At 43.4% G+C, this 19,559-nt stretch overlaps 1 protein-coding gene across 1 annotated transcript in view; it reads right to left on the reverse strand.

Moving 5' to 3' along the window:
• The window catches only part of COL22A1 (collagen type XXII alpha 1 chain), a 229,512-nt gene that overhangs the window by 164,520 nt on the left and 45,433 nt on the right, over positions 1-19,559 (reverse strand). Inside the window, exon 4 of the mRNA XM_074577898.1 lies at positions 8,119-8,193. Within this exon, the coding sequence (XP_074433999.1) occupies positions 8,119-8,193 (75 nt within the window). The remainder of the gene's footprint in view (positions 1-8,118; positions 8,194-19,559) is intronic.

The raw sequence follows: 19,559 nt of genomic DNA on the forward strand, positions 1-19,559 counted from the left end.
TCTAACCCCCAGCCTGCTGTAAAAACAGGAAATAAATACATGTCTACCGCAGCTGCCTCTGAGGCAGCACCTTTCAACACCCGATCTCATGTGAGTAACACACCACTTTATTTGATGCATTGTTCTGTTTATCTACATCAGTCCACTCTTGCCTGTTTGCCTCTCGGTTTTCGGACAGTTGCGAGTGGCGTATTGAACGACACTGAAAGCTGGTTTTGACACTGAACTCTTTGCCTCATTACTGAAGGCTTTTCTGTGTTGAAGTCATTCTCCATTTTCCCAGTGATGGACATTTGGCTTAGTGCCACGGGCCCTCTTTCACCTCCTTTCCTGCTCCAGTGATTTACAAGATTAAACAGAGGTTCATTATTCCTTTGATGTCCTTGTACGCCAGATAGGCTTGCACCAGCTGAACTTACCGGGACTATTTGTATTAGGTTCTGATTTTAATTAGTTCCTCTATTTTGAAGTTCCCTTTTGAGTTCCTCAGGCCCTAAGGTGCTCTGTGTTCCTCTGGAAAGCCATAAAAAGGCATAACTGCAAACTCATCACTTGGGATAGCAGTGGGGAGGGGTGGACTCTACACTGCTTTGAGTAAAGGTTTTGTTGGTAGCACCCAAGAGGACTCTATCCATATAGCTGGGAAAAATGACAGCCGATAAGCAGTTACAAGAACAGAGTGGCAGAACCGATGAATCCAACATAACTAGCAACAAGCGTTACTGCTTGCTCAGACAAGAGGCTGGTATGATTTTTTGGGTAAGGAAAAACATCTTACTAAGACATAAACTGCTAGATTCTCCTTGTAATGCTACTATCTGGGCTATAAGGAAACGCCATCAAGATGTTATTCATGAAAATAAAAATATTCCCCTTAATTTTAGGCACTACGAGCAAGGCCTAATATGAAAGCAGGTGTGGACTGTTCTCTAAGAGACTGTGGTGGTTGTTTTATGCCAGATGATCAGTACCCACAGGTACACCAAAACCTGGCCACAGCTGCCGTGAGGGACCATTCGCATCAGACAGACTGATTTAACTCTAAGCATTAGGAGGAGTTTATCGAAATTGTATACGTGCCTTCTTCCCATCATGTGTGCACAATGACCAAAAACCCTGCACTGATGAAGAATCTGTGGGATGGTTTCTCCAGGTCACTCTTTTGCAGCAATCTTATTCTCAAGTAGTCAAGTATTCTCAAGTAGTCAAGTATTCTCAAGTCAAGGAGCTCCTCAACCCAGCTCTGTTGGTGACAGCATGGTTATTCATACCCTGCAGGATGCTTGAGTGTTTCCAGGCTCCTAATCCAGATGCACGTTTTGGTGGCACGCTACTCCCTGTTGGGGTGTCCATACCCTTTCACTTCCCCATTCTTTAGTTTCTGTAGAAGGGAAATTCCTTGGTACATAGGCCCAAAAGAAATGACCATAGGTCCCCATGCTGGATAACTGGAGAATCTGAACACCGGGCATGCCACAGTGGACATCTAATGCACAAGTTAGAGCTAGCCCGTAGGACTGCAGTGTCTGCACTTAGAAGTCACAGATGACTGCTTGACCCGGTTTTCTTGGAGTTACTGGGTATTAAAATGTCCTTGAACACAGGTGAATCATTTGGCAACCTCTGAAAAACTTCAAAGATCTTTTAAGTGCAATGATCTAGGCTATAATGCTGAGATTAGCCATTGCACAGTACATAGTCTCCTAGAAAGCCAAGATAAAAGGGACTTGTAAGGACATCTGCAGTGAAGATATTCCACCTGCCAACCCAGAGGACAAATGCACCCCACAGCACAAGTCCAGCCATTTTCTTCAGCTCACAGAAGACTGAAATGACTCTTGGGATAACAGGTAGAGGTCAGCTGCTACTTTTCCTATTTAATTCTCATGGATATACAGCAGCTGTAGGCAGATGTATGTATATCTAGAACCCCATTTCAAATTCAGCTCTCCAGATGCTTAGAGAATGAAAAACATCAGCATTCAAGACAGCACTAATTAGTCTTTATGAGATTTTGTACGGGGAACTTCCTAGGGCAAGCGGGGCAGAGGGAATAAGAAGCCCTTAGCCCTGTCCCCATTGTCATTGCCTAGTGACAGGTCGCTGAAAAACACGACGGCAAAGTGCCTGTGCCATGGCACAGCAAAGCTTCATTCTTCTGCCCCACCTCCCAGAAATGTCGTAGCTGCATCCAGTCCTGCCTGTATGGGTACAACACTGAGGATGAAGAGCAGAGTAGCTGGTGTCCACACGAATAGCCAGCTTCACCATCACTGCATATGTGCAGCCCTTGCTGGTGACCACTGTGTCTGTGTACCTACTGTCTGAAGACAGTGATCCGTTACAAATCTCCGCAGCTATTCACGGATTTTCCCCTTGCCTCTCAGGGGCTCCCCAAGGAGACGATGAGAGGGACAATACGGACCGCCAAGTGCAAAGGGAGGGCAAAACGTCCATCACACAGGCATCACAAAAATGGTTTTGTCCGTGTGTCCCCCTCCAAGGACATCGGTCTAATGTGCTCATTCTGCAGGTTCAACAGCCTGGACACTCCAATTTCCTCCTGCTACCACATGTTTTAGTGGGCAAATATAAATAGTCCCAGGGATATTATAATTAGCTGGTGAGTCACTGGCATCTCTGGAACGCGAACCCTGTGCTGCAAACCGCAGGACACTGGAGACAGGCTGACAGTTAAACCCAGCCACGGCAGTCTATAATTGTAGGGTACTAGTTTTACAACTAGAGCCTCTATCGTAAAATGCCCAAACATCCTTTATAGAGCTACAGAAAAACACAGGGGTCATAAATACGCTGGCATATTGCTCATTTGCGCATGGATGTTTCTGAGATGGGGAAGAGAGAGGCTGAGGTCAATCTGTGGTACAACCCATAACGCAGTTTCTGCTGCTGCTCATACATACAGCCTGTGCGACTACTTAGGAGTTAGAGTCAGGGCTTTTATGTTCCCTCCTTGCCCCATTAACCCCATCAAGTGTGGGAAGTATAATGTGATGTAGTGGTTGGAAGTATCCCTCCGCAGGGTTAATTTTTCTTAGCACTTTATGGAAATCATTGCAAGTCTGTCTTTACTTCTGTGGCAGTTTTCCTCCAAAACCAGCAGTCAGTATCTGTTGAGGAGCACTATCTCCTCTGGTAGATAATGTTGAGGACTGGAGCTCAGACCGTTTTTAATTCTAGGGATCATCCAGATTTCTGCAACCAAATACCACATCCCGCAGGTCTAATTTAAAATACAAATAATTCAAATGTGAGGTTTTAAAACCTCAAGAAGTATAATTAATTTTCAATAAATTTCATGGGTTTTGTCGATGCAATACAAAGGTTCATAAAAATACACAAGGGGCACATCTTCAGGGTGCCAAATGTTACCATTGTTTTTTCCTTCCTGGTGATGATTAATAGTAGGCTATGGTCCTTTGTTAAATGCTGACGGAACCAAAATGACAATTCAGCAAAATATGAGGTATTAAACATTACTAACTGTGGTTTTATTTCTAATACTTCAGGGCAGATGAGTTAAACCCTCTTTTGTCTTCATTCTTCTACTTGATAAAAAGAAACACCACGGTACCCCTAAGGGTGCTGTAAGAACATTGTTTGAATTATCATTAAGTATTGCTTTAAAAAATCAGACTTTCTGGAAGAGAAACAGTGTTTATCCTGGTATTCTAACCAGATTTCTTGCTTTCTTTCAAAATTCCCTGTCTGATTTGCAATGCATGCAGCAACATTTATATTCTGTATTTATACGTTATGAACTGTTAAGCAGATGCTGTTTCACTTCACTGCCAAAATTTGTATCAGAAGTAGAGTTAAGCTGCCTATATGTTCTTACCTCATGCAATCCTATTTCACTGTGACAGCTCTTACCGAATGCTACAGCTAGTGGTTTTTTATTTAAATACTATGATACCAGAGGGTCGTAGAGTACAATCCTCTGCTATGGGAGGGCTCGTGACTGTCCATCACTGTTTATTTGTCTCCATTACTACTTCCCCGTTGTTCCAGTACAGCTGGAACAGTTCTCTGACAGCTTGAAACCTTCTTCTCACATCTTGAATGTATCTCTTAGACAGCTGATACCCATTTCTTCTCATGATCATCGTCCTTTAGCTTGAGTGATTCCCCTATCTCCCTTCCACTATTCCCCTGATCTATTTGCAGAAAGCAATAGTATCTCCCCTTTCCACCTGCACACTGCAAGATTAACCAAAACCCAGTTTTTTAATCTCCTGTTTGAAAATAGTCTCTCTGGCTCCTGAACACGCTAATAGCTCCTCGAGGCTGAATCCATCTTTCCTGAGCTAAGGAGGTCTGAGCACACTTTTCTAGATAAGCAGTAACCAAAGCCCTGTCCACTCTCATGAATTCTTCCCTATCTCCACAAGACCTACGTCACTTTGTCCAATAATGTCCTTTGCCTTTTCCCCAGCTGTACAGCACTGTGACTTACAAACACCTGCTGACCAAGACACCATCAGTTTCCAGAGTATGAGTTTATAGCACAAAGTCCTGCTATTGATCCGTAAATACAACAACAAGCCTTTTAAACTAATAGTCCCAAGTCAGTTGGAAAAACCTCCCAGGTTTTTGAGGTCAACCAGTTCCTCCTTCAAGGATATTGGGATCAAAATCTATATAGCGGTAACTCACAGAGAAGGTTAGACCTAAAACTGAACCCTGAGGAGGCCCACCACTGTCTGCCCTCTGGCCTGTTATTCCCTTTCCTAGAAACTTCATCATTATCTCCCTGCTAGCCAATTTCTGGCTCCCTTTACAACAACTTGTATTAATCTCTACCCTTTTTCACTTTGACAGTAATTTTCAACACAGCACTCAACAAATGCTTGCTGAAGTCCAGATAGATGAGATTTACTTAGTTCTGTTTGTCTAAAGAAAAAAACAAAAAACTCCTCTCATTTAAAAGGAAAGATCAGTTTGAGCTGTTGGCTCTCTTCCAGCTCGTAATGTGCTTTTTGACGCAGTTATTCACTTCATTATGCATGGAGCGACACTCCTCACCCCTACTCTCAGCCCCCGACTTAAAATCCCATACGCCTTCCACCTCTCAGTCACACCACTGGTTCCCTTCATCTCCCAGACTTTGTACTTTTATAGCTCATCTTGTGATTTAGCTTCTATCTTTTCTTCTACTAACCCAGCGTGACTCAGTTCACGTTCACTTAGCTGCAGACACAGTCCTATAGGTAGGAGGTCATGCTATAGCTTGTTTGCAGGTAGGGTATACAAGGAAGGGCTCGCATTGGTGATGTTCTGTGTGAAACAATGGCCTGTGCTGCCTGCCACTGCATTTCACCCATTAAAAATATACGAAAAAAAAAAGGAAAAAACAGAAAGACTTTTGTCCCTCTTAGCTCCAGTTCTGATATCTTGCCACTGTCTGAGAGAGGGAAGAGGTTTTTAATCTGAGAAGCTTTTTAATACAATCTTCCCTGTCCCCAAAATGAGGTTTAAGGCAACTTCCACTCCATGGGGCAGCACATCTGGAAATATGCTTGCGCAAGATGTAGCTCTGAAGTTCTGTGTTAGGAGCCTACTGGGCAAGGATCAATTCTGGTTGTCATTAAGCTTCCAAGTAGAGCACAGGATAGAGGTGTTAACTTCAAACCCTTGAACACAGGAGGACCTGGGTAGCAGAGGAACAGCCTCCCTCCAAGGCTGTCATCGGTGAATCCGCAGAAATTCCAGAGCCAAACCGCTCTGATGAGTGTGAGGGAGCAGGAGGCAGGCTGCTCCTCAAAACTGAAGTGCAGTCCTCTTGGGGCAGAATAGAAAAGCCTTTCAGCAACAACTAACAGCACGATGCATCCTTTTGGAAGAAGAAACACAGCTCACTAACCCAACAGAAATTTTCCAGTTACTTTAGCTGGGGCAAGGCAATGATTCTCTGTTGGAATTGGACCCAAGGCCCAGAGTCTCCAGAAAATGCTATAGAGAATGTAAGGAGTATATAAGGAATGGAACAGCATTTTGGTCCTATACTAATCCATCTCCAGCAACACAATGACCCTTAGCAGACAATATCCAATCAATTTTTTCCAGAGAAGAGACATACATTTTCCTAATCACCAGGAACAGGAAGAGAAAGTAATTGTTGTTGTTGTCCCACCATAGAGGTGCAATCAGGAGCCTTCTACAAATCCTCCTGTATTGGTGGAGAGGGACCAGATATGTCACTTTAATTAAATACTAATAAAAATCCCGTCATTAAGTCACTGCATGGCATGGTAGATGTTTACACTTTACAGTGAACAGAGGTTCCCCAGGTCAAATAAATGACAGCCCTATCAGTCCTGCCAGGGGAACAGACGTTGCAATAAATGAAATTCTCTTTAGATATTAGGGAAAAAAAATAATTCAGTGTGATAGTGACCAAACTGGAACTGTTGCCCAGAGGATCTGTGGAATGTCCATATTTGGAGATACTCAAAACTCAACTGTACGAGGTCCTGAACAACCTATTTTAACTTGAAAGTGAACTTAACTTTGAAGTAGGCCCTGCTTTGGGTAGGAGGTTGGGTGATTTCCACAGGACACTCCCAGCCTGAACTAGTTTACAGATCTAAACCAGCAAAGGCATCTTCTAAGTTAAAATGCTGAATGTTGACTTACTTTCTATGAGGGAAGTGGAAATTGAAGATAAAAGGAAAAACAAGCCAAAAACTTTACAGAAGAGCATAAGTATATGTGTATACATATATAAATACACATGCATATATGCATCTGCACCTCACTCTACTCAAAATTTTTGCTCCAGACCTGAAGTGGGATTCTTGTCCTGAAGTGGGATTCTTGTCCTTTACACTGCTTAACAGAAGATATCTTTTTGAAGTCAGATAAAAGCATAGAGTCTATTAATTAGCACTTGAATTAAAATTCAGTTTAACATGAACTAGACATAGGCAGCCATTTGCAACTCCATTCTTCTGGAAAGGATCACACAGAAGATGATCATCCTAGGAGGAACACAATCCTCCTACACTTTTTGAGCATCAGCTTCCACTGCAAATCGGTTCATTCAGAATCAGTACAGCATTTGTGCAGCCCAGTGACAGAAGGACTGTCAGAACAGGTTAATGCAAGACCTACCAATAGACAGCAGTTGAAAATGGGTGTTTGGGGTTTATGAGTCTGGGTTTAACAACCAGAAAAGGTGTTACCACCCAGCATTATCACAAGCTTAGATGTAACCAGGCTGCAGCCAAAATAAGCTGCCTACAGCCGGCACAGTTGGAACTGATATTTTGTGCAGGCAGTGAAATTTCCCCAATGAAAAATCTCCGAGCGAGTAGCAGAGCTGTCAAACCTTGACCATTTCTACTCATAATAAAGTCACAGAAGAGCCTCCAGCTTCCCATTGCAGTGACTTATGTTCTTGGGTCAGTCACAGATACTCCCAGTACATCCTTGATGGGCAGGTTTTCTCTGACAACAGCTCAAACAGTCGGGGTGGGGGGGCTAGAAAAGAGGTGCAGCCTGCACATATATCTGACAGATTAAGTCCTTCAGCTGGCTGGAAAGATACACCAGAACTCACAGAAAAGCAGAGATATCACCAGACTGGCTTTCCTCTCGATTTTTAACCAGTGGTTCAGAAAAGATGGTTCTTCTTGGGACTTCTTATCTTTTCTTTGTTTTGTTTTGTTTGTTTGTTTTTTTCTTATATACACATATATGAGCATTCCTTCAGTGGTAATTACCATTGTGCTTGGACGTCCCACAACAATCACAGATCAAATTAATGGACATTAAAACTCACCAAATGTGGAGTGGTAAAAAAAAAAAGTAATCTCCAAGACTTACTGCATTCTTCTATCTACTACACTAAGCTCCGTTGGCTTTATAATTTGCTGTCTTATCAAAAGAAAGCTCATGATTAATTTGCTGTCGACGGTCAACAGATAACTCTTTTCCAGCCCTGCAGTTTCTAATGTAATTCTCCACCACTGAATATGCGTTGGATTAAGAAAATGCCAACTAGGAAAGGTGTAATGAATCAGAACATTACACTAGAAACATACACTTATCCTATGTCAATTCCCAGATGTACAACAGAAAAGTGTGTCTCTTTACCTGGAATCTCATCAGTCCCCCCATTGGTGTGTTTGAATCGATCTCCTTCCACATGGACATTTGGACACAGGACATCTGAAAAGCAAAAGAACCAGTACAAAATTATCACAGGTAAACACATCATTTTGGAAGCTATAGAACTAACAAAGGCTGTTCTCCTGGGTTTTGTCCAACACTTGCTAATGGTCCCACAGTAATAATTCAGTTCCCTCTCTCTGCACACCCCAAATACCCTTCCTCTATTCTGTCCCCTAACCATATTCTGGGCAAGAGACCCAATACACTACGTCTGGTTTCGAGCCACTTTTTGATGACTGGCCAGCCAAGAAGCTAAAGAGAATAGGCGACCACAGCCTTTCCCTCAGTTAGGACATCCCTCTGGGCTTTTCTCTTTTATTAGTCTTTAAATCTGAATGAAAGTCAAAAATAATTAAGAAAATCAAAAATAAGATTTCACTCCCACGTTTGTTGGAGGGAAATTTCTGAAGGCCCAGCTGACATTGGGGTGCTATTCAGACTTTTCAGAAAGGACGGTTCCTGCTCAGAAAAACCTCAAACCTAAAGTGCTAAAACAGGAAAGGGAATCCAGAGCATAGAAGGATGAAGTGACTTTAGTCCCACCAAGGTCCCATCGCAGGTCAGTGTCAGAGGCAAAAAGCGAAGCCCACTCTCCTATCTTTTTCTGTATTACTTGCAATTCCCCTGTTAACAGTCCTCCAGGACCATGACTATTTATGTGTCTGCTCCTTGAGTTTGTTCAAGCAGAAAGCAGTGTTAAGTGTGACTAAAGCTTTGAAGAATATTCACCCCTACACACAATTTTCAAAAAAGTCATGAAAATACCCAGCCTTTGTCACCCATTTCTCATGCTCCCAATTAGTGTCAACACAATCTCAGGTAAATGCTTCTCCACAGAGAACTCTCTACCCATCCACCTCTTTCCAGCTGTATCTCTGAAGTAACATTTATTTATGCTTTGTTTTCCCAGATCGATAGGTAATTGCATGCTTGTAAACAACAGGGACAGGTAGCTCAAGGAATCAGTTTAATGAGAATATAAAACTGAACCCCTGACTTTTCACTGCTCGCACTGCCCCACATTTCTGTCCTCTCTCTGATTTAAAGAACAGCCAGGTGAGGACGGCTGCGTCCCATTCCTTCATTTGCCCAGTTTTACACGTGATAATACACATATTCTCTGCAGCTGCAGTCCTCATCTTGCTGCATATGGTATTTAGCTTCATCTCCATCTGGTCTTCAGCACATTGTTCCTTCAGTATCACTAATTGTTGTGCTTGTAAAGGAGCAGCAAGGGCCAAATGCTCCCTAGGGGATGGGGAGCCAGGAGTTGAAGGTGACCCAAGCCCAGGCTCACAGGGCTCTGAAGAATTTCTACAGCAGGCCTGCCTTGAATTGTATGTGAAGCTACACCCAAAATTATGAGGTAAAAATGACTTTTCAGAGGACTGTGCTAGCAGGCCCCATACCTCTCCTCCTGTTTCCTGACTCCCAGTAAAAAAATCCAATACTCCACAACGTTTGCTTAAACCCAGCAATGAAATCGGATATTTTTCCTGCTTTATTGTGCTAATGAATTTATGTTCCAGATTATCAGCTGCAGATGGGGCACTCACAGCTCAGTAGAAAAAAAAGGGACTGTAAAAGTGACTGCCAGCAGCCCAAACGGCCAACGCCGCAATCAAAAGTAGTCAAATGCTTTCAGCCACCCCTTTGCTGAAGCAGGGGGGAGGCCAGAGCGCGGTTGCTCATGTAAGTGTGTATCATCCAGGGCATTTCAGATTTTCTTTGGACTGTCTTTAGGGCTGCTGCTTCTACAGATAAAATTCAGAGTAGTCACGTTTTTTCCCACCACTGCACCAGGAACCAATACTGATCGATGCACAGGGTCACTCTCTGTAAGTTTTAGCCAGAGGTCTCTTGTGCTCCCTGATGCCTGTTGGTTTGAAGGCCGTGATACTTCACTCAAACCTGCTTACGTCTTAAGATCAGACTGGCAAAACCATGTGGTAAGCTCCCCTCCATCAGAGGCCTGCACAACTTCCCAACACAATAGGGAACCTCTCCCTTCTAGGAGAACTTTAAAAGCTGAAAAACTTTTAAACCATTAAGACTTGCAAGAACCAAAGTTAGGCCACCTCTATTCCCATTCAAGATTAAGCTGTATTGCAAAAGCTTTGTTTAGACGTGTCAGAAGCCCTATGCAGATGTTACACTGATCCTTTAAATTTTGGCTTTGACAACAACGAATGCTCTTTTGGTTACAGGCACTGAGTCAGTGCAGTAAACAGCACTTCTGAGACCCAGTCTCGGAACTGGAAGATGTGTGGCTATGCGGTAAAATAGGGAACATAAGAAATCAAAACGAGCAAAATTTCCCCAAATATAGAGTAAACAAATGGAAGGCACAAATAAAATCACAAAAATGTCATTCACCTCTGCTGCCCAGGACTCCTGAGAGATACACAGGGGAGAATAAAACATCTCAGACACAGCAGGGTGCCTCTTAATGCAACAAGGAGGTAATGTCTGAATTATAAATATATAAATTATCACTCCAATATTTTATGACATCACATACCCTCCACCAGGTCCAATTAGAAAGAACCATGGCTTCCTAGCAGGGAAGTATGAGCTAGCAAAATCTTCCTGGGTTTAACTCCTATTTTGGAACCAGGACTATACAACAAACTCATGGGCTTGGCTTTGGTGCAGAACCGTCTTGCCACAAAAAATAGAAACGGCAATGTTACTAATATTATTCTCTTCTTCCAGATCTGACCTTTAAATCTCTTACTACCTCTTAAAGAACTGTGGCCCCACTGTGGCCTTCATTTTACAAATGTCCTGTGCTCCTTTTGGCTTCTCCCTTCCTGCCTGCATCTAAAGCACAAGCATAAACAGCCCACAGGGGAAAGAAAATGATTGCAATGCTCAGTTTCCAGCCGCAGAATAATTCACAGCAGTTATGCACAAAAGAGGTTAGTGCTTTAGCATCCAAGTTAGCAGCACGGCTACTCCTGTCCAAAGGAGCAGTGTGCCAGACCAACAGCACATCCATCCGTCCCAACCAGCGATCAGGTCTCATTGCTGCACCCAAGGGTGCATTGATAGGAAAGGCAAAACAAAAGTCGTTCCTCTCCTTTGGAGCCTTTCCGTGAGATCCCTGGTATAGACAAACATTTCAACATCAGATCGTTTATGCCTATTCTTTCTGCCACTGCCAGGCCAAACTTTGAGCAAACACTCGCAGCATTTGCAGCAATGAGCATCCACTGCAAACATCAGAAAGAGTAATAAAAATCTACACTGCAGCTACATCTCTACTTATGTGTAAACATTCATAGATCTGCAAAAGAGAATACAACACTGACTGACCTGAGCTTTCAGCCAGTGGTCCTTGCTAGGTCCTCTCTGGCCATGTTATTCAAATCTACATGAGCTTGCAGTTGCTTTTGAACACAGATTGCTTAAAAATACTTGCTTGTCCTCAACTTTATGTAATAATCTGTCATTCCTTTGCTTTATCCATAAATTTTATCAGCAAAGATTTTACATTTATGTCCATGCGACTCATGGAAATTTTTAATAGCAGCAGAACTGCTATATATGCCTTTTACAGTTGCTCTAGAAATGATGACTTTCCACTGACACCTGCTACATGATATCAGTCAGCTCTTAATCCATTGTAGAGTGTTACTTGTTAATGCAAATGTCATTCAACAGGCAATAACAATGCCTAAGAACAAATGTATTTTATCTAGGTAGTTACCATATCAACCAAACTGTAACTCTCCACAGAAAGAAATTAGTTTTGTTTGAGATGACCTCTTTCTTATAAAATTATAATCCTTGAATAGGAATGCATAATAATTCGCATTCTGTAATACTTTATTCACTGACTTCAACGTCAATTATTATTTTTTTGCAAGTGAGATCAGGCAAACTGGTCTATAGCTATACATATGAATCATTTTTTAATAGCAATACATTAAAATAATTTCCAAGTCCCATAATTAGTGTTGTACTAGGAAGCTATATGTTTTCCTGGGTACCTTTCTTCTCTTTTACTATTGTTATGCTCTAGTAGTCCAAACTTGCCAAAAGACAACTGTATGTTTTTTTAGGATGGCTGGTGAATTTCTTCTAGAGTGACTTGCTCCTTACAACCAGAAGGTCCACCCAGGGCTGTGACTTGAAACCTCGTTTCCTACCTCTAGAGGCAGATGCCTCAGCAGATGACTTGCTCAATGTAGGATAACCGTTTCCTTCTTGCAGCCTCCTTTTTCACAGATCTCCAAATTGTTCAGAACACTTTGCGTATCACACACCAGTGAGAAAACAGAGAATCCAGTTCAGCCTCACACAAGCCTTGGTGCTGACTCCAGGACAACAGTTTTCTACCTGCCCAGCTCCTGGTAGATCTTTGCAGACAACCACAGGCACTCAGAACTGACAGGAGACGAGTGTATTATGTTCAGTACTCTATTTTTCCACCCTGATCCCTGTCCTCCCTCGCTCCAGCCTGTAAGGTCCTCTGGAACATAGGGGCATTTAATAAGATGTCTGCTGCAGGAGCTGCTTAAGTACAAATGAGTAACAACAGAAAATATTTAGAAATAATATCATAGTTATAGTGACCATCGAATCTCCAAGAGAAATGGACACTGTATATCTCTCAAAGAGGCATTAAACCATTTCCAAGCATCGGGGACATTTGCTTATGGAAAAATGTATCCTGAATGCTTTCAAAAGATGCTCATACATCTTATACTGACTGCACACCTGGTATTGATCATTGGTTATAGGACTAGCATTTACAAAGCTTAGCTTTCACATAAAAAGACTACTCTCCCTAGATTTCTGCTCCAGTCAAAAAAACAAAAAAACAAAAAAAACAAAAAACAACTCTGGTCACTTAGAGAAGTGGTGATTTAGAGAATAAACATAGACAGATGCACTTCAAATTACCCCAAAGGGCTTTGTATTCTCCAGCAAGAATACATTTTCAGGAGATGCCCTTTAGTCACAGTCAGATTGTGATCTTTGCAATACATTTCAGAGGGAACACACCAAGAACAGATGCAATACATGGGGCACAGAGAAACTCTTACATCTGAGCCATTTTAGCACCCTCTACAGCTGTCTTGGACACCAGTTTTAGAATGGGATGCACCACTCTTTGAAGATGTCTCTCGCTGCATTGAATATTGACTGAGCTTGAATATCCCTTTTGCAATAGACACTCCACTTTAAAGCAGGTAGAGTTAGGTGAGGCAATTCTCATCATAAAAATGCTTAAGAATCTGAAGTAAATGGGACTCTCTGTCCTGCTTCATGTGACTGTGAAATCCTGTTCTGAGTCCTGCTTATCACTGAATAGGCTGACTTGGTATCTCTGAGCTTCTTGGGTCAAGGAAGCACAATGTAGTTTTCTGAAAATGATCTAACTGCAGATAGATAACACCCTTTTCTTTAAGCAAATCATAATAAGATCTGTTTGATGATAATGAGTGATTTAAGCCTCACTTAAAAGAGACAGTACATCTTACGAAGTATATGCACTGTGAGAGACATGTCAGCAGAGCATGTCAGCTCAGGAACTTTCACTAGCATTAAATTAGCATTAATAACATATTGACATGAAACTGTAATAATGGGGCTGTGAGTTTGGAAAAGAACAACGTGAATGATCTGATAGTTCAAGTCTCTTTGCCTCCAAGCCATTTCAAAGGAAAGTCAAGGGAAAGGAATAGAAAAAAAAGGGAAAGAGGAGAAGAAAGAGAGAAAGAGAGAAAGAAAGAGAGAGAGAAAGAAAGAGAGAGAGAAAGAAAGAAAGAAAGAAAGAAAGAAAGAAAGAAAGAAAGAAAGAAAGAAAGAAAGAAAGAAAGAAAGAAAGAAAGAAAGAAAGAAAGAAAGAAAGAAAGAAAGAAAGAAAGAAAAGAAAGAGAGAGAGGAAGAGAGGAAGGGAGGAAGAAAGAAAGAAAGAAAGAAAGAAAGAAAGAAAGAAAAGAAAGAGAGAGAGGAAGAGAGGAAGGGAGGAAGGGAGGAAGGGAAGAGAAAGAGAGAAAGAGAGAGAGAGAGAAAGAGAGAAAGAGAGAAAGAGAAAGAAAGAGGGAGGGAGGGAAGGAAGGAAGGAAGGAAGGAAGGAAGGAAGGAAGGAAGGAAGGAAGGAAGGAAGGAAGGAAGGAAGGAAGGAAGGAAGGAAGGAAGGAAGGAAGGAGGGAAGGAAGGAAGGAAAGGAAAAAGAGAGAAAGCGAGAGAAAGAAAGAGAGAAAGCGAGAAAGAGAGAAAGAGAAAGAAAGAGAGAAAAAGAAATAAAGAACAAAGAAAAAACAAAGAAAAAGAAAAAACAAGAGAGAGAAAGGAGAGAAAGCAAGAGGGAGAGGAAAAGGAAAAGAGGGGAAAAAAAGGAAAGGGAAAGGGAAGGGCAAAGGCAAAGGCAAAGGGAAAAGGACCGGTTAGACACAGCAAGACTCATTTAGGGTCTATAAACATACAAATGGAGAAATGACTTTTCACTGTAGTGGGCTATTAAGTCTGCCAAACTCCCCCTTGAAACTGAAGTGAGACAGATTGAAACCATATGGCACTTTTTCCTTTCTGACATTTCCTTTTTCTACCTCTGGACTAGCTTATATGAGAAGGACACGAGGCTCTCCATCTGCTGAGAACCTCAGATCCAGCCTGTGCATACGTCTGCCTTGGAGCCAGACCCAAGGGGCAGGTAAGATGGGGAGGAACAGCACAGCCCACAGCACCGCAGGAGCTCACACCGCTGGACCATGGTGCTCCCCCCTCACCCCACAAGTTTATGAATCTCCATTTCTATTTGTACCATAGGAAGAGCAAAATTATTGGAAGAAATGCCTTCTCCATGAGTCCAACCTGAGTAGCTTTTTCCTAAAACACCCCTTTGAAGGCAACTCCCTCACTTGGAAGGTTTGGTTAAAGTCACAGCATCGTATCTGTTATAGCGATCCCTGGCCAGGACCAGTGTGATCCTGCTGCCCCTTAAGGCTTTCTATTGAGAAACCTTCCCTTTAAAGTGCTAAACACAAACACCAGTTGCCAGCGCTCCATCCTTTTGTCCTTAGGACTCTGCTGAAACAGTTTCTTCATTTTCATTTTTATTCTTTCAAGAATAAGTAAGCCCTCAGCTGCCAAGGGCTTCTCCAGGGACTTGTGTATAATGAATGCTGAACACGTGTAGCTGTCAAGTTACACAAGAATAAAGTAGAGAGGTGAGAACAGAAACACAAGAAGGTTAAAGCAAACATTGTTTATTACCATGCTGCTTTTTTTTTCACAAACTGAGAATTTTAGGATTCCAGAATCTCAGCAGCACCCAGTGCATTGCCAGAGATTCAGCCACTCTCTGCATCTCCATCATTACTCCATTCCCACAACAGAAAGTCCCCACTTTCTCTAAAAACCATGATATTCCCAACCTAAACATTTGAGTTGTCTCATCCCCTGACAGCATGTTTAGCCCACCGTACATTCTATCCACAGATAAGGAAATAGTCTGGCAAATGCAACCCTCATTAAAAGGTGTCTCCCAGAATTTTAGACCAGAATACAAAATATTTGCAAGGAATAACTATTTTTTAGCCACTGAAGTCAAAGATGAAGTCTGAATCTCGTGGTTTTTTCAGAGCTAAAAAATAATAACCCTGCAAGAAAGAGAGATTATGGGGGGTTGGGGAGGGTGGAGGAGGAGGGTGGAGGAGCACCTGAATAGACCAAGTTTCTTTTTTTCTGTAGTTAATACTGCAAATTTTTTCTACATAGAAACAAAATTTCCCATTGAAGCATACACTTAAAAGGAAAGGGCCTGGTGAGAAAATTTTTCTTAAAGTTAAGAAGCTTTCATGAAAGTAGTTTCTTAGAGGAGCTTTCTGAGACCCCATTAGCTCTGCTCTTCAATTACTCAGACAGTTCACTCTGCAGCAGTTCCTCCAGCACACTGAACTCCCCTGCAGTTAGTTGATGACGAAAGTAACTCCTATATGTAACACTGCCTTTATTATTTTTTTTCTTTTATAAAACATATTACATGGACCGTTACGAAGCCTCAATATTTAAGGGTTTTTTTTCCCTCCACTCTTTTAAAAATACTTCTTCTTTTGAAAGAATACCTCCACGCTCTGCCCATATTCACTAATTTTTGCAAATATTCATTGTCAGATATTCTTTCCCAGCAAATGAATCGATCCTTAAAGTGCCACCCACCCTTGGAAACAAATTCATAAGGAAAAGAACTGGCATATTTTTCAACTACAATGGTGGCACTGACAGTGTAATGATACTGCAATTGCTTCTATACTAACATTATAATTTGTAGCAAGGTGTAGGTAAAACAGAGCATCACAGCAATTACATGATTCCACCTTGCAGTTTAATGCCTTAAGCAATTCTCACTCCCCTTTCTGAAATCACGCTGTATCTTCACACAGTAAAGCTTAAAGCCCATCAGTGCCAGGAAAATCGCCCATTCATGGGCACTGCAGCCAAGGTGGATTCTGCCTTTTCCCCTTCAAATTAATGCCTGCATTCATTCTGCATTAGGTTTCCTTGCTTCAACAAGGCCAAGTGCCGGGTCCTGCACTTGGGCCACAACAACCCCATGCAGCGCTACAGGCTTGGGGAAGTGTGGCTGGAGAGCTGCCTGGCAGAAAAGGACCTGGGGGTTCTAATTGACACACGGCTGAATGTGAGCCAGCAGTGTGCCCAGGTGGCCAAGAGGGCCAATGCCATCCTGGCTTGTATTAGAAATAGTGTGACCAGCAGAAGGAGGGAGGTGATTGTCCCCCTGTACTAGGCACTGGTGAGGCCACACCTTGAGTATTGCGTCCAGTTCTGGGCACCTCAATACGAGAGAGACATCGAGGTGCTGGAGCGAGTGCAGAGGAGGGCAACGAAGCTGGTGAAGGGCCTGGAGAATAAATCTGATGAGGAGCGATTGAAGGAGCTGGGACTGTTTAGTTTGAGGAAGAGGAGGCTGAGGGGAGACCTCATCACTCTCTACAACTAGGTATTGAAAGAGCTGGCGGAGGTGCTCGCCAGGCCACTTGGTATCATTTATGAGCAGTCCTGGACAACCGGGGAGGTCCCAGCTGATTGGAGGTTAGCAAATGTGACACCCATCCACAAGAAGGGCCGGAAGGAGGATCCGGGGAACTACAGGCCAGTCAGTCTGACCTCGGTGCCTGGGAAGGTCATGGAACAGATCCTCCTCAGTGCCATTACACGGCACATGCAGGAGAACAGGGTGATCAGGCCCAGTCAGCATGGGTTTGTGAAGGGCAGGTCATGCCTATCAAACCTAATATCCTTCTATGATAAGGTGACCCACTTAGTGGATGAGGGAAAAGCTGTGGATGTTATCTACTTGGATTTTTGCAAAGCTTTTGACACTGTTTCCCACAGCATTCTCCTGGAGAAACTGGCTGCTCATGGCCTGGACAGGTGTACTCTTCGCTGGGTAAAAAACTGGCTGGATGGCCGTGCCCAGAGAGTGGTGGTAAATGGAGTTAAATCCAGTTGGTGTCCAGTCACAAGTGGTGTCCCCCAGGGTTCGTTGCTGGGGCCGGTTCTCTTTAATATCTTTATCAATGATCTGGATGAAGGGATTGAATGCACCCTCAGTAAGTTCGCAGATGACACTAAACTGGGCGGGCGTGTTGATCTGCTTGAGGGTAGGTTGGCTCTGCAGAGGGATCTGGACAGGCTGGAACCGATGGGCTGAGACCAATGGTATGAGGTTCAACAAGGCCAAGTGCCGGGTCCTGCACTTGGGTCACAACAACCCCATGCAGTGCTACAGGATTGGGGCAGAATGGCTTGAAAGCAGCTCGACAGAAAAGGACTTGGGAGTGTTGGTTGACAGCCGGCTGAATATGAGCCAGCAGTGTGCCCAGGTGGCCAAGAAGGCCAACAGCATCCTAGCCTGTATCAGGAATAGTGTGGTGAGCCGGACTAGGGAAGTGATCGTCCCCCTGTACTCGGCACTGGTGAGGCCCCACCTCGAGTACTGCGTTCAGTTTTGGGCCCCTCGCTACAGGAGGGACATTGAGGTGTTGGAGCGTGTCCAGAGAAGGGCTACAAAGCTGGTGAGGGGTCTGGAGGACAAACCTTATGAAGAACGACTGAGGGAGCTGGGGTTGTTTAGCCTGGAGAAGAGGAGGCTGAGGGGAGACCTTATCACCCTCTACAACTACCTGAAAGGAGGTTGTAGAGAGATGGGGGCTGACCTCTTCTCCCTGGTGACAAGTGATAGGACGAGGGGAAACGGGTTCAAGTTACGTCAGGGGAGGTTTAGATTAGATATTAGGAGACATTTTTTCACTGAAAGGGTTATTAAACATTGGAATAGGCTGCCCAGGGAGGTGGTGGATTCACCATCCCTGGAGGTGTTTAAAAAAAGGGTAGATGGGGCACTGAGGGACATGGTTTAGAAGTGGCTCTTGTCAGGGTAGGCTAAAGGTTGGACTCGATGATCTTAAAGGTCCCTTCCAACCTCCACAATTCTATGATTCTATGATTCTATGAACTACTTGAAAGGCCATTGTAGAGAGGTTGGTGCTGTTCTCTTCTCACAGGTAATTAGCGATAGAACAAGAGGGAATGGCTTCAAGCTGCAGCAGGGTAGGTTTAGGCTGGACATTAGGAAAAAATTCTTCACGGAAAGAGTGGTTAGACACTGGAATAGGCTGCCCAGGGAGGTGGTGGAGTCACCATCCCTGGATGTGTTTAAGACTCGTTTAGATGTGGTGTTAGGGGATATGGTGTAGGGGAGAACTTTGTAGAGTGGGGTTGATGGTTGGACTCGATGATCCCAAGGGTCTTTTCCAACCTAAATGATTCTATGATTCTATGATTCCACATTTGCACACCGTCACCACAGCGGTGAGCCTCATAAATGCTCACAATGAAATGGAAAGGGAATAGCAAACCCTCCCCACAACACAGAGACTGAGCAAACGCAGCTACGGCCCAGCCCACTCCTCAAAATACCCATGTCACATTTTTCCACCAAAACATTAGTCTAAAAATACACCACCACCCAGCTGAATTGCTCTCCAGACGCCCCTGGCTGATGAGTAGGTCCCAGGTGATTCTGTGGGAGCGCAGACATGTGCGTTTGCAGAGCTCCTTCCCCCTTTATCAGCACAGCAGCCAGAAAATGTGGTTCTTTGGTTACTCAAACCACACATTCTGTGCCTGTCACAGTTCAGTAAATGTTATATTCCACATGGAGGGCAAGCAAGACTTCTACTGGGTATTATATCCCAGAGAGCATTCATACATTTAAGGTCCCAGGCAAGACGACACTCTGGCTGCTTCTAAAGGAATGGAGAAGCAGGGGTCCTTCAGAGGGCAATTCAGAGTAGAAACCCAATTTATGTGCCCTGACTTAC

This window comes from Larus michahellis, chromosome 2, assembly GCF_964199755.1.
Source record: "Larus michahellis chromosome 2, bLarMic1.1, whole genome shotgun sequence".
NCBI classification, from domain to species: Eukaryota; Metazoa; Chordata; class Aves; order Charadriiformes; family Laridae; genus Larus; species Larus michahellis.